The sequence below is a fragment of the Podarcis cretensis genome (genome assembly GCF_951804945.1).
Source record: "Podarcis cretensis genome assembly, chromosome: 5".
NCBI classification, from domain to species: Eukaryota; Metazoa; Chordata; class Lepidosauria; order Squamata; family Lacertidae; genus Podarcis; species Podarcis cretensis.
The window spans coordinates 98,739,968-98,753,155 of NC_137174.1; the positions used below are offsets into that span (position 1 = coordinate 98,739,968).

Genomic DNA, 13,188 nt, shown 5'->3' on the forward strand with positions numbered 1-13,188 from the left:
GTGCCTTCGAAGGATGCCTCCAATTTGAACTTATTTCATTTTAAGATGTCTCTTGCATGCACCAGTTTTCCCCCTAGACAAAATCGCAATGCCTGCCAAAGTACTGTTTAGACAACACAAGCTTATTTACCCTTTTCTAAAAAGAGTGCTAGAAAGAATTCCTACAATTCACATGGTCCTGTTACATTTCATCTTTTAACTCTTTTCCAGCTTCTTGTCCCACATTCAAAAGGGCTTATTAACCTGTACAGTGGTACCTCGGGTTACATACGCTTCAGGTTACATACGCTTCAGGTTACAGACTCTGCTAACCCAGAAATAGTGCTGCGGGTTAAGAACTTTGCTTCAGGATAAGATCAGAAATCGGGCACCGGCGGCACAACAGCAGCAAGAGGCCCCATTAGCTAAAGTGGTGCTTCAGGTTAAGAACAGTTTCAGGTTAAGAATAGACCTCCAGAATGAATTAAGTACGTAACCTGAGGTACCACTGTATCCATAAAAATAAAGTTAACATCGGAGACAAAAGAGAACGGTTATCATCTTCTCATGCCTCACTGGCCAGTTTTCAGATGCATCTAACTTGCCATCAGAACAGATGTGGTCCATGGTCTGATTCTGCAGTGATGGTCTTACTGCGTACAGGTGAGCAAGCCAGGATGGAGCAACACACCTGAGAGACAGCTCAGCACATTAATTCGCAAAGAATGTCCACAGTGCGCCAAAAGCCCCCCTGCTTCAACTCTCATTATTATTATTCATTAAATTCATATTCCGCCCTTTATCTGAAGATCTCAGGGAGGTTTCCAAGATAAAAATACAGGATAAAAGCATGAATAAATAGTTAAAACTGAAACAAAACAATAACGTCCCCCTCCTAGAAACACATTTAAAAGGCTGTGGAATATTAATCAGCTCAAGGCCTAGAATCATAGAATCATAGAGTTGGAAGAGACCACAAGGGCCATCGAGTCCAACCCCCTGCCAAGCAGGAAACACCATCAGAGCACTCCTGACATATGGCTGTCAAGTCTCTGCTTAAAGACCTCCAAAGAAGGAGACTCCACCACACTCCTTGGCAGCAAATTCCACTGTCGAACAGCTCTTACTGTCAGGAAGTTCTTCCTAATGTTTAGGTGGAATCTTCCTTCTTGTAGTTTGGATCCATTGCTCCGTGTCCGCTTCTCTGGAGCAGCAGAAAACAACCTTTCTCCCTCCTCTATGTGACATCCTTTTATATATTTGAACATGGCTATCATATCACCCCTTTCTGGTTGAAGAGGAAAGTTTTCGCCTGGTGCCTAAAGATGTACAATGAAGGCGCCAGATGAACTTTCCTGGGAAGAGCACTGCACAAACAGGGAGCCACCACAGAAAAGGCCCATTCTTGTGTTGTCACCCTCCAGAGCTCTCGTGATGATCACAGAGTCTGGTCAGTTTATCTGGGGAGAGGTATTGCAGTCCTGAGCCCAAATTTACCACTTCCCCATTTTAGATACAGGATATATGGATCACAGCCGAGTGGAAAAGCGCATGGCCTGCCTACAGAATGTCCTGGATTCAAGGTCTGTCATCTCCAGTTAAACAGGATCACAAAGCAGATGATGAGAGACGTCTGCTTGAGGGCCACTGCCTGTCGCTGTAAGGAACTCTGAGCTAGATGGATAAATACAACCTTATCCAAGGCAGCTCCCTTTGTTCCCAGCTAATACTACCTACCTCACAGGGCATCTTGCAGGGAACATTAAGATAATGAGCAATAAATAAGCAAAGTGCCTAATGTCAAGCATTATCAACTTCTCCTGCAGCAAGTTTTAGAATGCAAAACAGCACAGATATGTTAGCAAGGATGTCGGCATGAGAATAAAGTTAGCCCATGCTTATTCTTGAATTAAAAAGGTAAAACTCATTGCAACAGCCAACCTGGTGCAACTTCAATAGGCTGCTGGGGGAAACCCCCAACCCAAAACTCTTGCCCTTTTTTTTTAAAAAAAAAAAAACCAGATTAAAACCAGTACTGGCACCAAGTCCTTGAGATCAGTTTTCTAAGAATTGCTATGTTTACAGAGTTCTGTGGACAATCCAACTTTTCTGACCAACACCCACAGTGAAATTGCAACAGTTTATTTTAAAGGAAATGTGTTGAGGAATTCACACAACAAAGCTTAGGAAAGTCAACAAATAGATGGAACACAACAGTCAGAGGAGAGGGCATTGGCACAGGGTATTCCATTCCTCTTGTGGGTTTCATTAAAACTTTTATTTACTCTAACGTTACTTGCCATACTTGTCATCTCCTCTGAAGTCAGAGCTCAGAATCTGAACAGGAGACCTGCAGGGCAGAGACACACACATTCTCAAGCAGCTTAGCCGTCAACAGCATGCAGGAGAGTTTGTTTGCAGAGATTTGCCGGCAACCCCCCCACCTACCCACCCAAAGGAAGATATCAAGATTTCATCACCCGATGAGAACATGTGTGTGTGCAAATGCTGGCTTTTAAACCAGTATATTGATTGCCTATGGGGAGAGAGAAATGTAAGCTCCCAGCTTATCACCACGGCTTTGAACCATTTCCAGGGAAGATTTTCTCCACATGGAAGCATTGAACAAAGGCCGCACTTAAGATGGAGCATATTTCAACCGCCTGGGAGAAACGGGATGCCTCATCAGTGAGAAAAGTCTCGGCCTGGGAAAGCATTTCCAGAGCAAGGGCCCAGATGTGAAAAATACAAAGCAATAGTCTCCTCGTCTCTGCGCAATGGCAGAATGCATTGCACTTGCCAATAAGTAACAACAGCCCAGCTCCTTATGACTGGTATAAGGCAGCATTGGAGGGGCACAGAGAGACAGATAGCTCTGCAATGCAGCATGTATTATTATTACTATTAATAATAATACTAATAAAATTATTTATTTTACTATTATTTTAATTATCAATAATAAGCAAATATATGTAACACCCGTCACCCAAGGACCACAGGGTGATTTACAGCATAAAAACACCAAAGTACATGGCATAAAAACAAACAAAATAGCAACAGCCCACCCACCCACAGTGGGTGGGTTTAATAAGCCAAAGGCATGGGAGAAGAGGAATGTTTTCACCTGGTGTCTAAAGTTATGTAATGGCTTGCGTATATACAACGAAATAAACAACTATCCGACTTTTAGAACTCTCCCCATTTTTCTTCCCAATTTACATATTTTATTTTATTTTGGTTTTGCTGTTATTTATTGTATTTATTAGCAACCCTTCATCAACGAAGATCCCAAGGCGGCATCATGTAGTAACTGAAAGGACACCATGGTCATACAGTACAAAACACAATCTATTAAAATAACTCAATTAGAATCACGTTGAAACTTTGCTATAAATTGCTATTATTTAGGAGGTTGTGCACAAGCAAATGTAGTGGGGACAAGTTATCGACAAACTGTCCCTGCGTTGCCCCTCACTTTTCTACCTCCACACAGATCTCTCAGCCTGGGCCGCAAATCTGCAATATAGGGCCAATACCACCAGTCCGCATCACAAGGGTGTTGAAGATTGAGTTAAAATTAGGAATGCTTGAGGAATTCAGTCTTTGCAAATGCCAATAAAAAATGACCTGATCGCAGATCAGAAATAGCTATTGCCCGATTTTGCACTTTCCTGAATTTTGCAACATAAGCTCTAAGCAATTAAATACCGTATTTTTTGCTCTATAAGACTCACTTTTTCCCTCCTAAAAAGTAAGGGGAAATGTGTGTGTGTGTATCTTATGGAGTGAATGCAGGCTGCACAGCTGTCACAGAAGCCAGAACAGCAAGAGGGATTGCTGCTTTCACTGCGCAGCGATCCCTCTTGCTGTTCTGGCTTCTGAGATTCAGAATATTTTTTTTCTTGTTTTCCTCCTCCAAAAACTAGGTGCGTCTTGTGGTCTGGTGCGTCTTATAGGGCGAAAAATATGGTACATTAAGCTAGGTTTGCTGTTGTTGTTAAATGTATATAGTATATACTCAGATAAAAGTAGGAATGGAACGGAATTATGTAAAAATGATACAGATCAGAATAACACAGACTGGGCTATTTCTAGCTAATTCAGACGACACATTCTGGACAGCAGTGTTTCTCAGCACCACTGAAAGATTTAGTGGATGAATGGAACTGATCAGCTCCAGCACTCATGCCATGCCCAGAGAAGGCACAACCGAATGGATAAACTCAGAAAAAAAGATAACAGTACCATTTGGCAGGAAGCTCTCAATTCCAGATTATGTTTTATACTTGGCCGGGGGGCGGGGGGAGCTGCAGTAAGATCAGAGAGCTAAAACTCTTTTATTAGAACCAGTTTGGAGCAGGGGAGGGAAATCACTGAAAAGTATGGAAGGAGTGTGTGGAATTTGCCTTCTGTATAAGCACATACACAGAGGTCAACTGAAGAGTACCAGTTCCCTTCCGGCAAAGGCTGTTCCACACTTGGCTTGTTGGGGAGGGCAGACGCGCCGCTGTGCCACACATTTAGCACAACGGCTCCACAGAGACACCTGCTGCCCACGCAGGGGAAGGGGAGGAGTGGCACGCAAAATTATACGTGGCACTTTCTGGAAAAGGGGTGGGCAAGACACATTTATGGCTGCAGGATGACACACAGCTACAAATGACGGCCCCGTCTCTCAAAACCGACCAGATGACAGATTTATTTAGGACTGCACTTATCTTGGCCCTCCTCTTCCTTTCCAAAGGAAATCCAGAAAGGGTTATCAATAAAACATACAAAGGAAAAAGTGAAGCCATACTGTTAAACCTCAATATTTCAAAAGAAGAACAGGGATCTGGTGGGCTTCTTCAGAGAGATCGTTCCTCAACTGGGGTGCTACTACCAAGGCAACCCTACTGCAGACACCAAAAAACTTTAGATCTTAGGTAAGTGGAATGGGGAGCAGGACTTCTCCCATTAAAGCAGGGTTTGGTGGAGTACAAGTTGCAGAAAAACTATAAGGAATGTGAGCTCCCCTTTTCAGCAGGAACTGGGACCGAGTCTCCAAAGCTGTGTGAGCTGCAAGCCCCTGAAGGAATAAGGTGAAAACATCAGCCTTTAGGGTTGTCAGGTAGTATAAAGTCTAGGGGGCAGCTGCTTGCAGCCTCTGCTTGCTGAACTTACTTTTAAACCTTCTGCACAGATTCTGGATTCAATGCAAACGGAAGACAGAATTGGCTGTCGGTGTTCGCAGTGCAGATGAACATTACCCAGGACCCTGTCTAAGCAGCTGTTCTCAAACTTTTTTCTCTGGGCCACACTCTCAGAATAAAAATTTGCTCATGCCACACCAGTTTTTTTTTAATTGATTTATAACTTAGAGCTCAACTATTTCATAATATGATCAAGAGACATCCAGAAAATATAAAACGTAAGAACAGGAAGCATTACCAAAATATAATATTGATTGTCCTTGAATCTTCCTGCTGTACTTGCCATCGTCTCCTGCTACGTCAGTGTGACATGCCGTACTCTTTGAGAACCACTGGTCTAACTTGAAAGAGCTGTGGATTGGACTCTGAAAATTCCTACTGTCCAGTTTTATAATCTACCATTAGTATAAAAGAAGGGCGGGGGAGTTAAAATTTGTGAACTAATGAAAGCATTAAAACCGAATTCCATCTTCTGAACCCAAGAATCAATCAATTTATGCTAGGCCAGTATTTTCTACTCCGACTGGGAGCTGCTTCCCAGAGTTTCAGACAGAGGGCCTTTCCTGTCATTTGAGACATGGCCCTTTTTTCAATCCCAGGGGCTGAACCTCAGGCCTTTATTTTATTTATTAAAGTATTTATATGCTACCATTTCATGAAATATTAGGGTGGTGCACAGCAATGCGTATATAATAAAACTTAAGATCTTCCGCATGCAAATATATGTACTCTGCAACTAAACTAAGTTTCCTTCTTGATCCTACAAAGAATTGTTTAAACACTGTTAGCCATAAATTGAAATTAAATAAAATGTACATTGCAGTTTAATTCAAGAATATTTGGAAACACTTCTCTCTCTTAAAACACTGAGTCATTGTACAAGAGTTACTTAGTAAGCCGACATCCACATCCTCAAGAATGACTGCAATTTATTTTTCTTAAACGTTAACTAACATTCCTGGCTTGAATATTATCCATCCTTGATCTGATACTTCCCAGACACTTCATTGATATTATGTCCTCTTAACAGGACTTCACGCACTTAATTCCACTTTTGGCAACTCCTCGTGGAAAGTTTCAACAAGAGTTATACTGAAAGTGCAGAGACAAGTCTCATATGCCTCTCAGAAAAGCACCTCCATCCAACCCTCTCCAGCGCCACTAAACAAAGGCTGAACTTAATATATTCATTTGTCTCTTCCGAGAGCATCACACTTATCCATATGCCTTCTTTATTGGTCTGAAGGCAATCTGCTCTGGAAGCCCCAAGATATTTAATAAATTTCATTTGTATATTCATTAAAAAGATTTTTAAAGCTCATCTCTCACAACACACTGGCCTCACAAGGTGACCTACAAGGCTCAAGCATGGGAAAATACTACTACAAAACACACACGGACAGTTGCACAATTCAGACAAACGCAGACTTGAATAAATTTGCCGTTAGAATTTTTGTCTAATAAAACCCAGCAGGGATGAGGCCGTACATGTCTCCCTGGGAAGCGGATTCCAAAGGTGTGGGACAACCACTGAGGACCTGCCAGCCTAAAAGCCTTCAGTGGAAAGGGCACTTATCTCAATGCTCAGACAGGATCAGGCAAGTGTAGGTGGTCCCAACCCTTTTAGGACTTTAAAGACCCAAGTTGGCACCTTGCATTGGGCTCAGAAATGAACATGCAGGCAAATGAAAGCGACACAGTGTACATGAAATGAGCTGAACACCAGCTCTCACAAGCAACTGTGCTCTGTACCAGTTGCTGTTCCTGAACAGCCTTTAAGGCAGTGTTTCCCAACCTTGGGCCTCCAGCTGTTTTTGGACTACAACTCCCATCATCCCTAGCTAGCAAGACCAGTGGTCAGGGATGATGGGAATTGTAGTTCAAAAACAGCTGGAGGCCCAAGGTTGGGAAACACTGCTTTAAGGGTGACCCCATGGAGAGCACACTGAAATAATCAAACCTGGACATAACCATGCCATGCACCACTGTGCCAGACTTTTCCTTCTCTAGTTAGGGTCCCAGCTGTCAAACTGGCCCTCCTAGTAATGTCACCTGTGCCTCCACAGGCAGCAAAGAACCCAGGAGTACTCCCAGACTGCGTATCAGGCCTTTCAGGGGAAGAGTGATCCCATCCAGACAGATCTAAACCTCCTTCCAGATTAGCAGGCCTTCCAAATGGAGTACAGTACTTCTGTTTTATCCAGATTAAGTTTCAGCTTGTTAGCCCTCAACTAGCAACTACCTTGATTTTTATTGAGGAGCAGCACTTTCTGCCACACGCACCCAGCAAACAAAGCCACCATCCACACCCTACGTTCTAAGGCAGCTTCAAAGCCTCAGCCCATTAAGGAGATTCCCAGGTTGCTTCTTTATCTCTCATTCTAACACAGCATTAAGCATTCCACAAATTGCTATTCTGCAAGCGCTCAGCTGAGACCAAGTTAGTGCGCAGAAAGTAGAGTATAAGGGAATTCCTAGAACTTCAGATAAATCTTACTGCAGACCGCAGAACGGATGGAAACAGAAACTGTACCTGAACAAAATGAAACCCAGTGATTCAACAGCTGCACGTCTCACATCATCATTGACATCACTCACCTAATAAAAAAGGGAAAAAACAGCAAAAAGTCAGGGCAAAATACCTAAAGTGTACAGAAATATCTAGAAGGTACTAATGCTGAAATAGGTAAAAGATAAAAAGGTAAAGGACCCCTGGACAGTTACGTCCAGTCAAAGGTGACTATGGGGTTGCAACGCTCATCTTGCTTTCAGGACGAGGGAGACGGCATTTGTCTAGACAGCTTTCTGGGTCACGTAGCCAGCATGACTAAACTGCTTCTGGCGCAACGGAACACCATGACGGAAGCCAGAGCGTATGGAAACGCCGTTTACCTTCCCACCACAGCTGTACCTATTTATCTACTTGCACTGGCATGCTTTCGAACTGCTAGGTTGGCAGGAGCTGGGACAGAGCAATGGGAGCTCACCCTGTCATGAGGATTGGAACCGCCAACCTTCTGATCGGCAAGCCCAAGAGGCTCAGTTATTCTCAAAGTAGACCCATTCAAAGTACAGTCTGCTCCAGAGCCAGCTATACTTACAGCAACATGCAACAGACGTCTGATTGCCTTGTTGTTTCCTGAGCCACAGTAAGCCATTGCAACAGTATACATCCCTGAACGGCGGAGGATCGGATCCTGGAAGAGGTAGAGCACTTTAACATTTAAACAGTTACATACCGGGGGGTGGGGGGGGTGGAATCAAAGGAGAAAGACTCTGAATTCCTGAGCTAGATGAATCACCGGAGTGACAGCTTCCTATGAGCTCACTTTCCAACTCTATTTTTAAAAAGTTGTGGTGTGATCCATTACTGAGTTGGAAAGTGGCTTCTTTTAAAAATACAAGCACTGATTTTCCATTAAAACTGCTACCTAGGACTTACAGGAAAAACCTAAAATCCAGCTGAAATATGATGCATGACCAGCAAATCTTAAATTTATCAAAAGCTGACCAAACTACTACTAGAAAACCAATCAGCTAAAGACTCCAGTCAGTATTCAGATTCTTGAGCAAACCAGCCTCCCCAGTCACTGAAGTCTTTTTATTTGCTTTTGGGTTCTGAGCATCTAGAACACATTTACGCTAAATAAATACTCAAGAACAGTAGTATGAAAAGCTTATGGCTTTTATGCCAATCAAAGCTAAAAACCTGTATATTGTCTGTACTGCTCTGTGTGATGCTGCTTTAGATCACAGGTAGGCAGAAGACAGATGTCTGAGTAATTTAAAGTAGATCAGCAAGGATTTCTGACTCAGGTTTCTAGTAAAATCAAAGTAGACTTCACAAATCTCACGTTTGCCCACCCCAGCTTAGAAGGCTGAAGAACACTACGTGCTTTACGTCTCAATCAACAGCCAAAAGATCTTCCAAAATTAATCCGTTCCATATTTAGCAGATTTTCTCATTTAATTGTTCACAGAGTGGGCCAGAAAGCTTGCTGGTGGCTAATTAAGTCAGTAGATAAATTTTGGCAAGACACTATACTTCAACCTTAATCAAGCATCCTATAATAACATGGGGCTTTGAAGAACCTCTGCTATAAAAAAATGGCATTTACTCTAGTTCATTATGTATTAATTTTTACCCGATTCCTGTCTTGGGAGGCAGGTTGTGGGTTAGAAGGTGGACTATTTTACACAGACACCCTAAAGTGCTAAAAGGCAAGTATTATTAAGATACCCTGAAGAAAAAGGCTGAAGCGGAATGGGTAGTTTTGCAGGAAGAGCTACACTCACCTTATCTCTGCAGAGGCTCTCTATGAGGGCATCTGCCTCCTCCATTCTGCCATACATCACCAAGGCAATGCCAACTGCCAGGCCCCGCAAGATCTTCTCATGCTGGGTTTCTTGGGCATATCCCACCATGTCCTCAATCGCCTGCGCATTTTTAGACCCAAGCATCACCAGCCCAAGAGCCAGCCCAGCTGCTTCACCTTTAAGGGGGAAAAGGAAGAAACTAAAGACAGGAGCACAACAGGACTTCACCACTGCTTCCGCCTACCGTCCTGAATAGAGTACACAGGATGATGGGTTGGCCTGCGGTGGGAGGAGTAGGTTTAAGACACACACTTCTGTCCACGGCAGTTGCTTACCTGTCACAGCATCATCTTGGTACAAGTTAGTTTTGAGAAGGTCGTAGACATCCTGGCGGGCCGTCCCCATGGCAGCCAAACCAAGTCCCAGGCTGCCCCCATGTCGGACAATCTGCAATAAAAGAGAGATTTTTCTTTTCTCTCTGTGACTCTACTTAAAACTTCTCAGGAGGGCTACGAAGATCAGAACACAGTCCTCACTCTTGGAGTGAGACAGAGAACCCATGAACTCGTTCCACATTCAGCTCTTGGTAGTCATTTTTCTAGTCATTCTGCATTGCAGGGGGTTGAACTCGATGGCCCGTGGGTCCCTTCCAACACTACAATTCTATGCAAAATTACATTTCCATTACAGTGGATGCTCAGGTTGTGAACATGATCGGTGCAGGATGCACGTTCGCAACCCACAGCGTTCGCAACCCGCGTCTGTGTGGGTTGCGATTCGGCGCTTCTGCGCATGTGCGACCATCGAAACCCGGAAGTAACCCATTCCGGTACTTCCGGGTTTCGGCGGTCCGCAACCCAAAAAAACGCAGCCTCAGAAGCGTCTGTAACCTGATGTAATTTTCCTTCCTTCACTGTGATGTAATTTTCAGCATTTGAAAAAGAAACACATTATTGATTCTTCATGTGAGCCAACCACATTTTACCTTGCACCTTTTTTATTTATGGCGTTTATATCCTACACTTCAATAAAACTTCTGGGGCAGCTAACGTAATCGTCAGCTAAGTGTTGAGAAGTCCAGCGACCCACATGCTTGTTAGGATATTTCCATTCCACCTTAAAAGGGAGCAGGATGTTTGTGTCACAGCCTGCGTATTTCCTGTTCACAGGATGTTTCTGTTTTGATAGAGCTGTTGTCTCTCTCTCTCTGCGCCTGAACACGCAAGCAGGCAGTCATGTTTTTTTCTTTGTTCTGACCAACGCTGAATAAACTTGTAAATAATGCTCTCCTGAGTGCAACTTTCGCTGTGCATTATCTGCTGATAGAGCGTGCATCAGTTCTGGAATGTGGAAAGCTATTTTCTGGAGCTCGTGTCGCTAATTGCTGATACTGTATCTACGGGAGATCAATGGACGTCCGGAGTGGACGTGGAGGCAGTGATGGCCTATATCTCCCTGGCAGTATCCCAACAATGCTATCCCTAAGGCACTCAATCACCTGTGCAGGTGACTCACAGGAGACAATACTTACATCATTGCTGGCATTCTTCAGCTGGTTCAGCAAATAGTCTATGATGTCACCACCATGATTGGCATGGATGAGTCCCAGGGCATAAAGCCCTCCACCTTCCTGATATGCAGACCCTGGGGACGTGTCTTTCGGCAGATACGTTGCCATTAACTGAAGAGCTTCCTTCTCATGACCCTGTAAATTCACAAGGAAAAAATAGAGAACTATGAAGAGCTTTGATGTGTCAGCCCAAGGGTGGGCACGTCGTTCTTCTGCAGCCATTTTCTCCCAATGGGAACTAAGCTGAACTAATTTACTATGGATTCAATACTATGACCTTAGCAGGCACATGCATCTTGCAGGCACCCAGTGATGGACAAGCAATTTGCATCCCTTTTTGAACGCACATGTAGTACACACACACACACACACACACACACACACACACACACAGTGAGGAACATGCACTGAGTCTATTTTGTATCCACAATAAAATATGGGCCAGTAAGAGAAGACTGCACTTGTAAATACAGTAGTTCAATGAAAGCGAAATTTAAAATTCTTATGTCTAAGAGTTTAATGTTACTGATAGTTGTGTAACATAAACCGGCAACAGGAGAACACATGCCACCTCCGTCTAAAAGCTGGGTCAGAACCTGCAATGTAAACAGGAGGGCCTCAATATATCCTGAAGATGACAAGCCCACCAACACCTCAGATGTTATCAAAAAACATTGTGATACATTTTAGTATTACCTTATGTATGACACCGAGGCTGGCTGTAGCAGTAAACTTTGCCCAGTTGGTAGCCCTGGCAAGCCACTCCAAATTATCTCTGCAGAGAGAAATATTGGGAATTGGTCTTAGTCTCAGAAGTGTTCAAACTTTCACATCACAGGAATAGAGTGTTTAGAAGTTGACTGCTTGTTTGACTTTGTCTGCTCTGGTCTAGTTCGACTCAAAGCTAGGAATATCTTTGTACATTGGTACCTCGGGTTACATACGCTTCAGGTTACAGATTCCGCTAACCCAGAAATATTACCTCGGGTTAAGAACTTTGCTTCAGGATGAGAACAGAAATCATGCTCCGGTGGCGTAGCGGCAGCAGGAGGCCCCATTAGCTAAAGTGGTGCTTCAGGTTAAGAACAGTTTCAGGTTAAAAACGGACCTCTGGAACGAATTAAGTACTTAACCCGAGGTACCACTGTATTCCAGGACCAAAACTTTCATCATAAAGGAAACAAAATTGCTGGACACGAAGTAAATTGCACAGTTCGGAATATTATTCCAAGGTGCTCATTTTCAACCATTTGGTCAGTCTGCACAAGACAGGAGCACTGTATTTCTTTCTATTGTTTTCCTGCCCTGAACACAGCATCAGAGTTACACTGCTTTTAAAAGAAACATGTGAGGTTGGCACAGCTCTAAGAGGGAGCTCTGCCTAGGGCAAAGGGTCATTCCTAGCTCAACAAGGATCCATCTCTGACTCTCCAGTGGCTAAATCAATGCACACTGGAAGAGCCCACCCCACAACCCTGGGGTGCCACAGGGTTCTGTCTTGGGCCCGGTCTTATTCAACATCTTTATCAACGACTTGGATGATGGACTCAAGGGCATCCTGATCAAATTTGCAGATGACACCAAACTGGGAGGGGTGGCTAACACCCCAGAGGACAGGATCACACTTCAAAACGACCTTGACAGATTAGAGAACTGGGCCAAAACAAACAAGATGAATTTTAACAGGGAGAAATGTAAAGTATTGCACTTGGGCAAAAAAAATGAGAGGCACAAATACAAGATGGGGGACACCTGGCTTGAGAGCAGTACATGTGAAAAGGATCTAGGAGTCTTGGTTGACCACAAACTTGACATGAGCCAACAGTGTGACGCGGCAGCTAAAAAAGCCAATGCAATTCTGGGCTGCATCAATAGGAGTATTGCATCTAGATCAAGGGAAGTAATAGTGCCACTGTATTCTGCTCTGGTCAGACCTCACCTGGAGTACTGTGTCCAGTTCTGGGCACCACAGTTCAAGGAGGACACTGACAAACTGGAACGTGTCCAGAGGAGGGCAACCAAAATGGTCAAAGGCCTGGAAACGATGCCTTATGAGGAACGGCTAAGGGAGCTGGGCATGTTTAGCCTGGAGAAGAGGAGGTTGAGGGGTGATATGATAGCCATGTTCAA

The 13,188-nt window shown here is 43.8% G+C and overlaps 2 protein-coding genes across 2 annotated transcripts in view; one reads left to right on the plus strand and one right to left on the minus strand.

Annotated features, from left to right (window-relative positions):
* The window catches only part of PSMD1 (proteasome 26S subunit, non-ATPase 1), a 97,396-nt gene that overhangs the window by 67,896 nt on the left and 16,312 nt on the right, over positions 1-13,188 (minus strand). The window contains exons 11-16 of the mRNA XM_079977745.1: positions 11,755-11,833; positions 11,020-11,193; positions 9,824-9,935; positions 9,468-9,664; positions 8,273-8,368; positions 7,705-7,769 (exon numbers count right to left, since the gene is read on the minus strand). Coding sequence (XP_079833871.1) covers positions 7,705-7,769; positions 8,273-8,368; positions 9,468-9,664; positions 9,824-9,935; positions 11,020-11,193; positions 11,755-11,833 — 723 coding nt within the window. The remainder of the gene's footprint in view (positions 1-7,704; positions 7,770-8,272; positions 8,369-9,467; positions 9,665-9,823; positions 9,936-11,019; positions 11,194-11,754; positions 11,834-13,188) is intronic.
* Positions 1-13,188, plus strand: part of HTR2B (5-hydroxytryptamine receptor 2B) — a 202,573-nt gene that overhangs the window by 31,155 nt on the left and 158,230 nt on the right. The window lies entirely within an intron of this gene.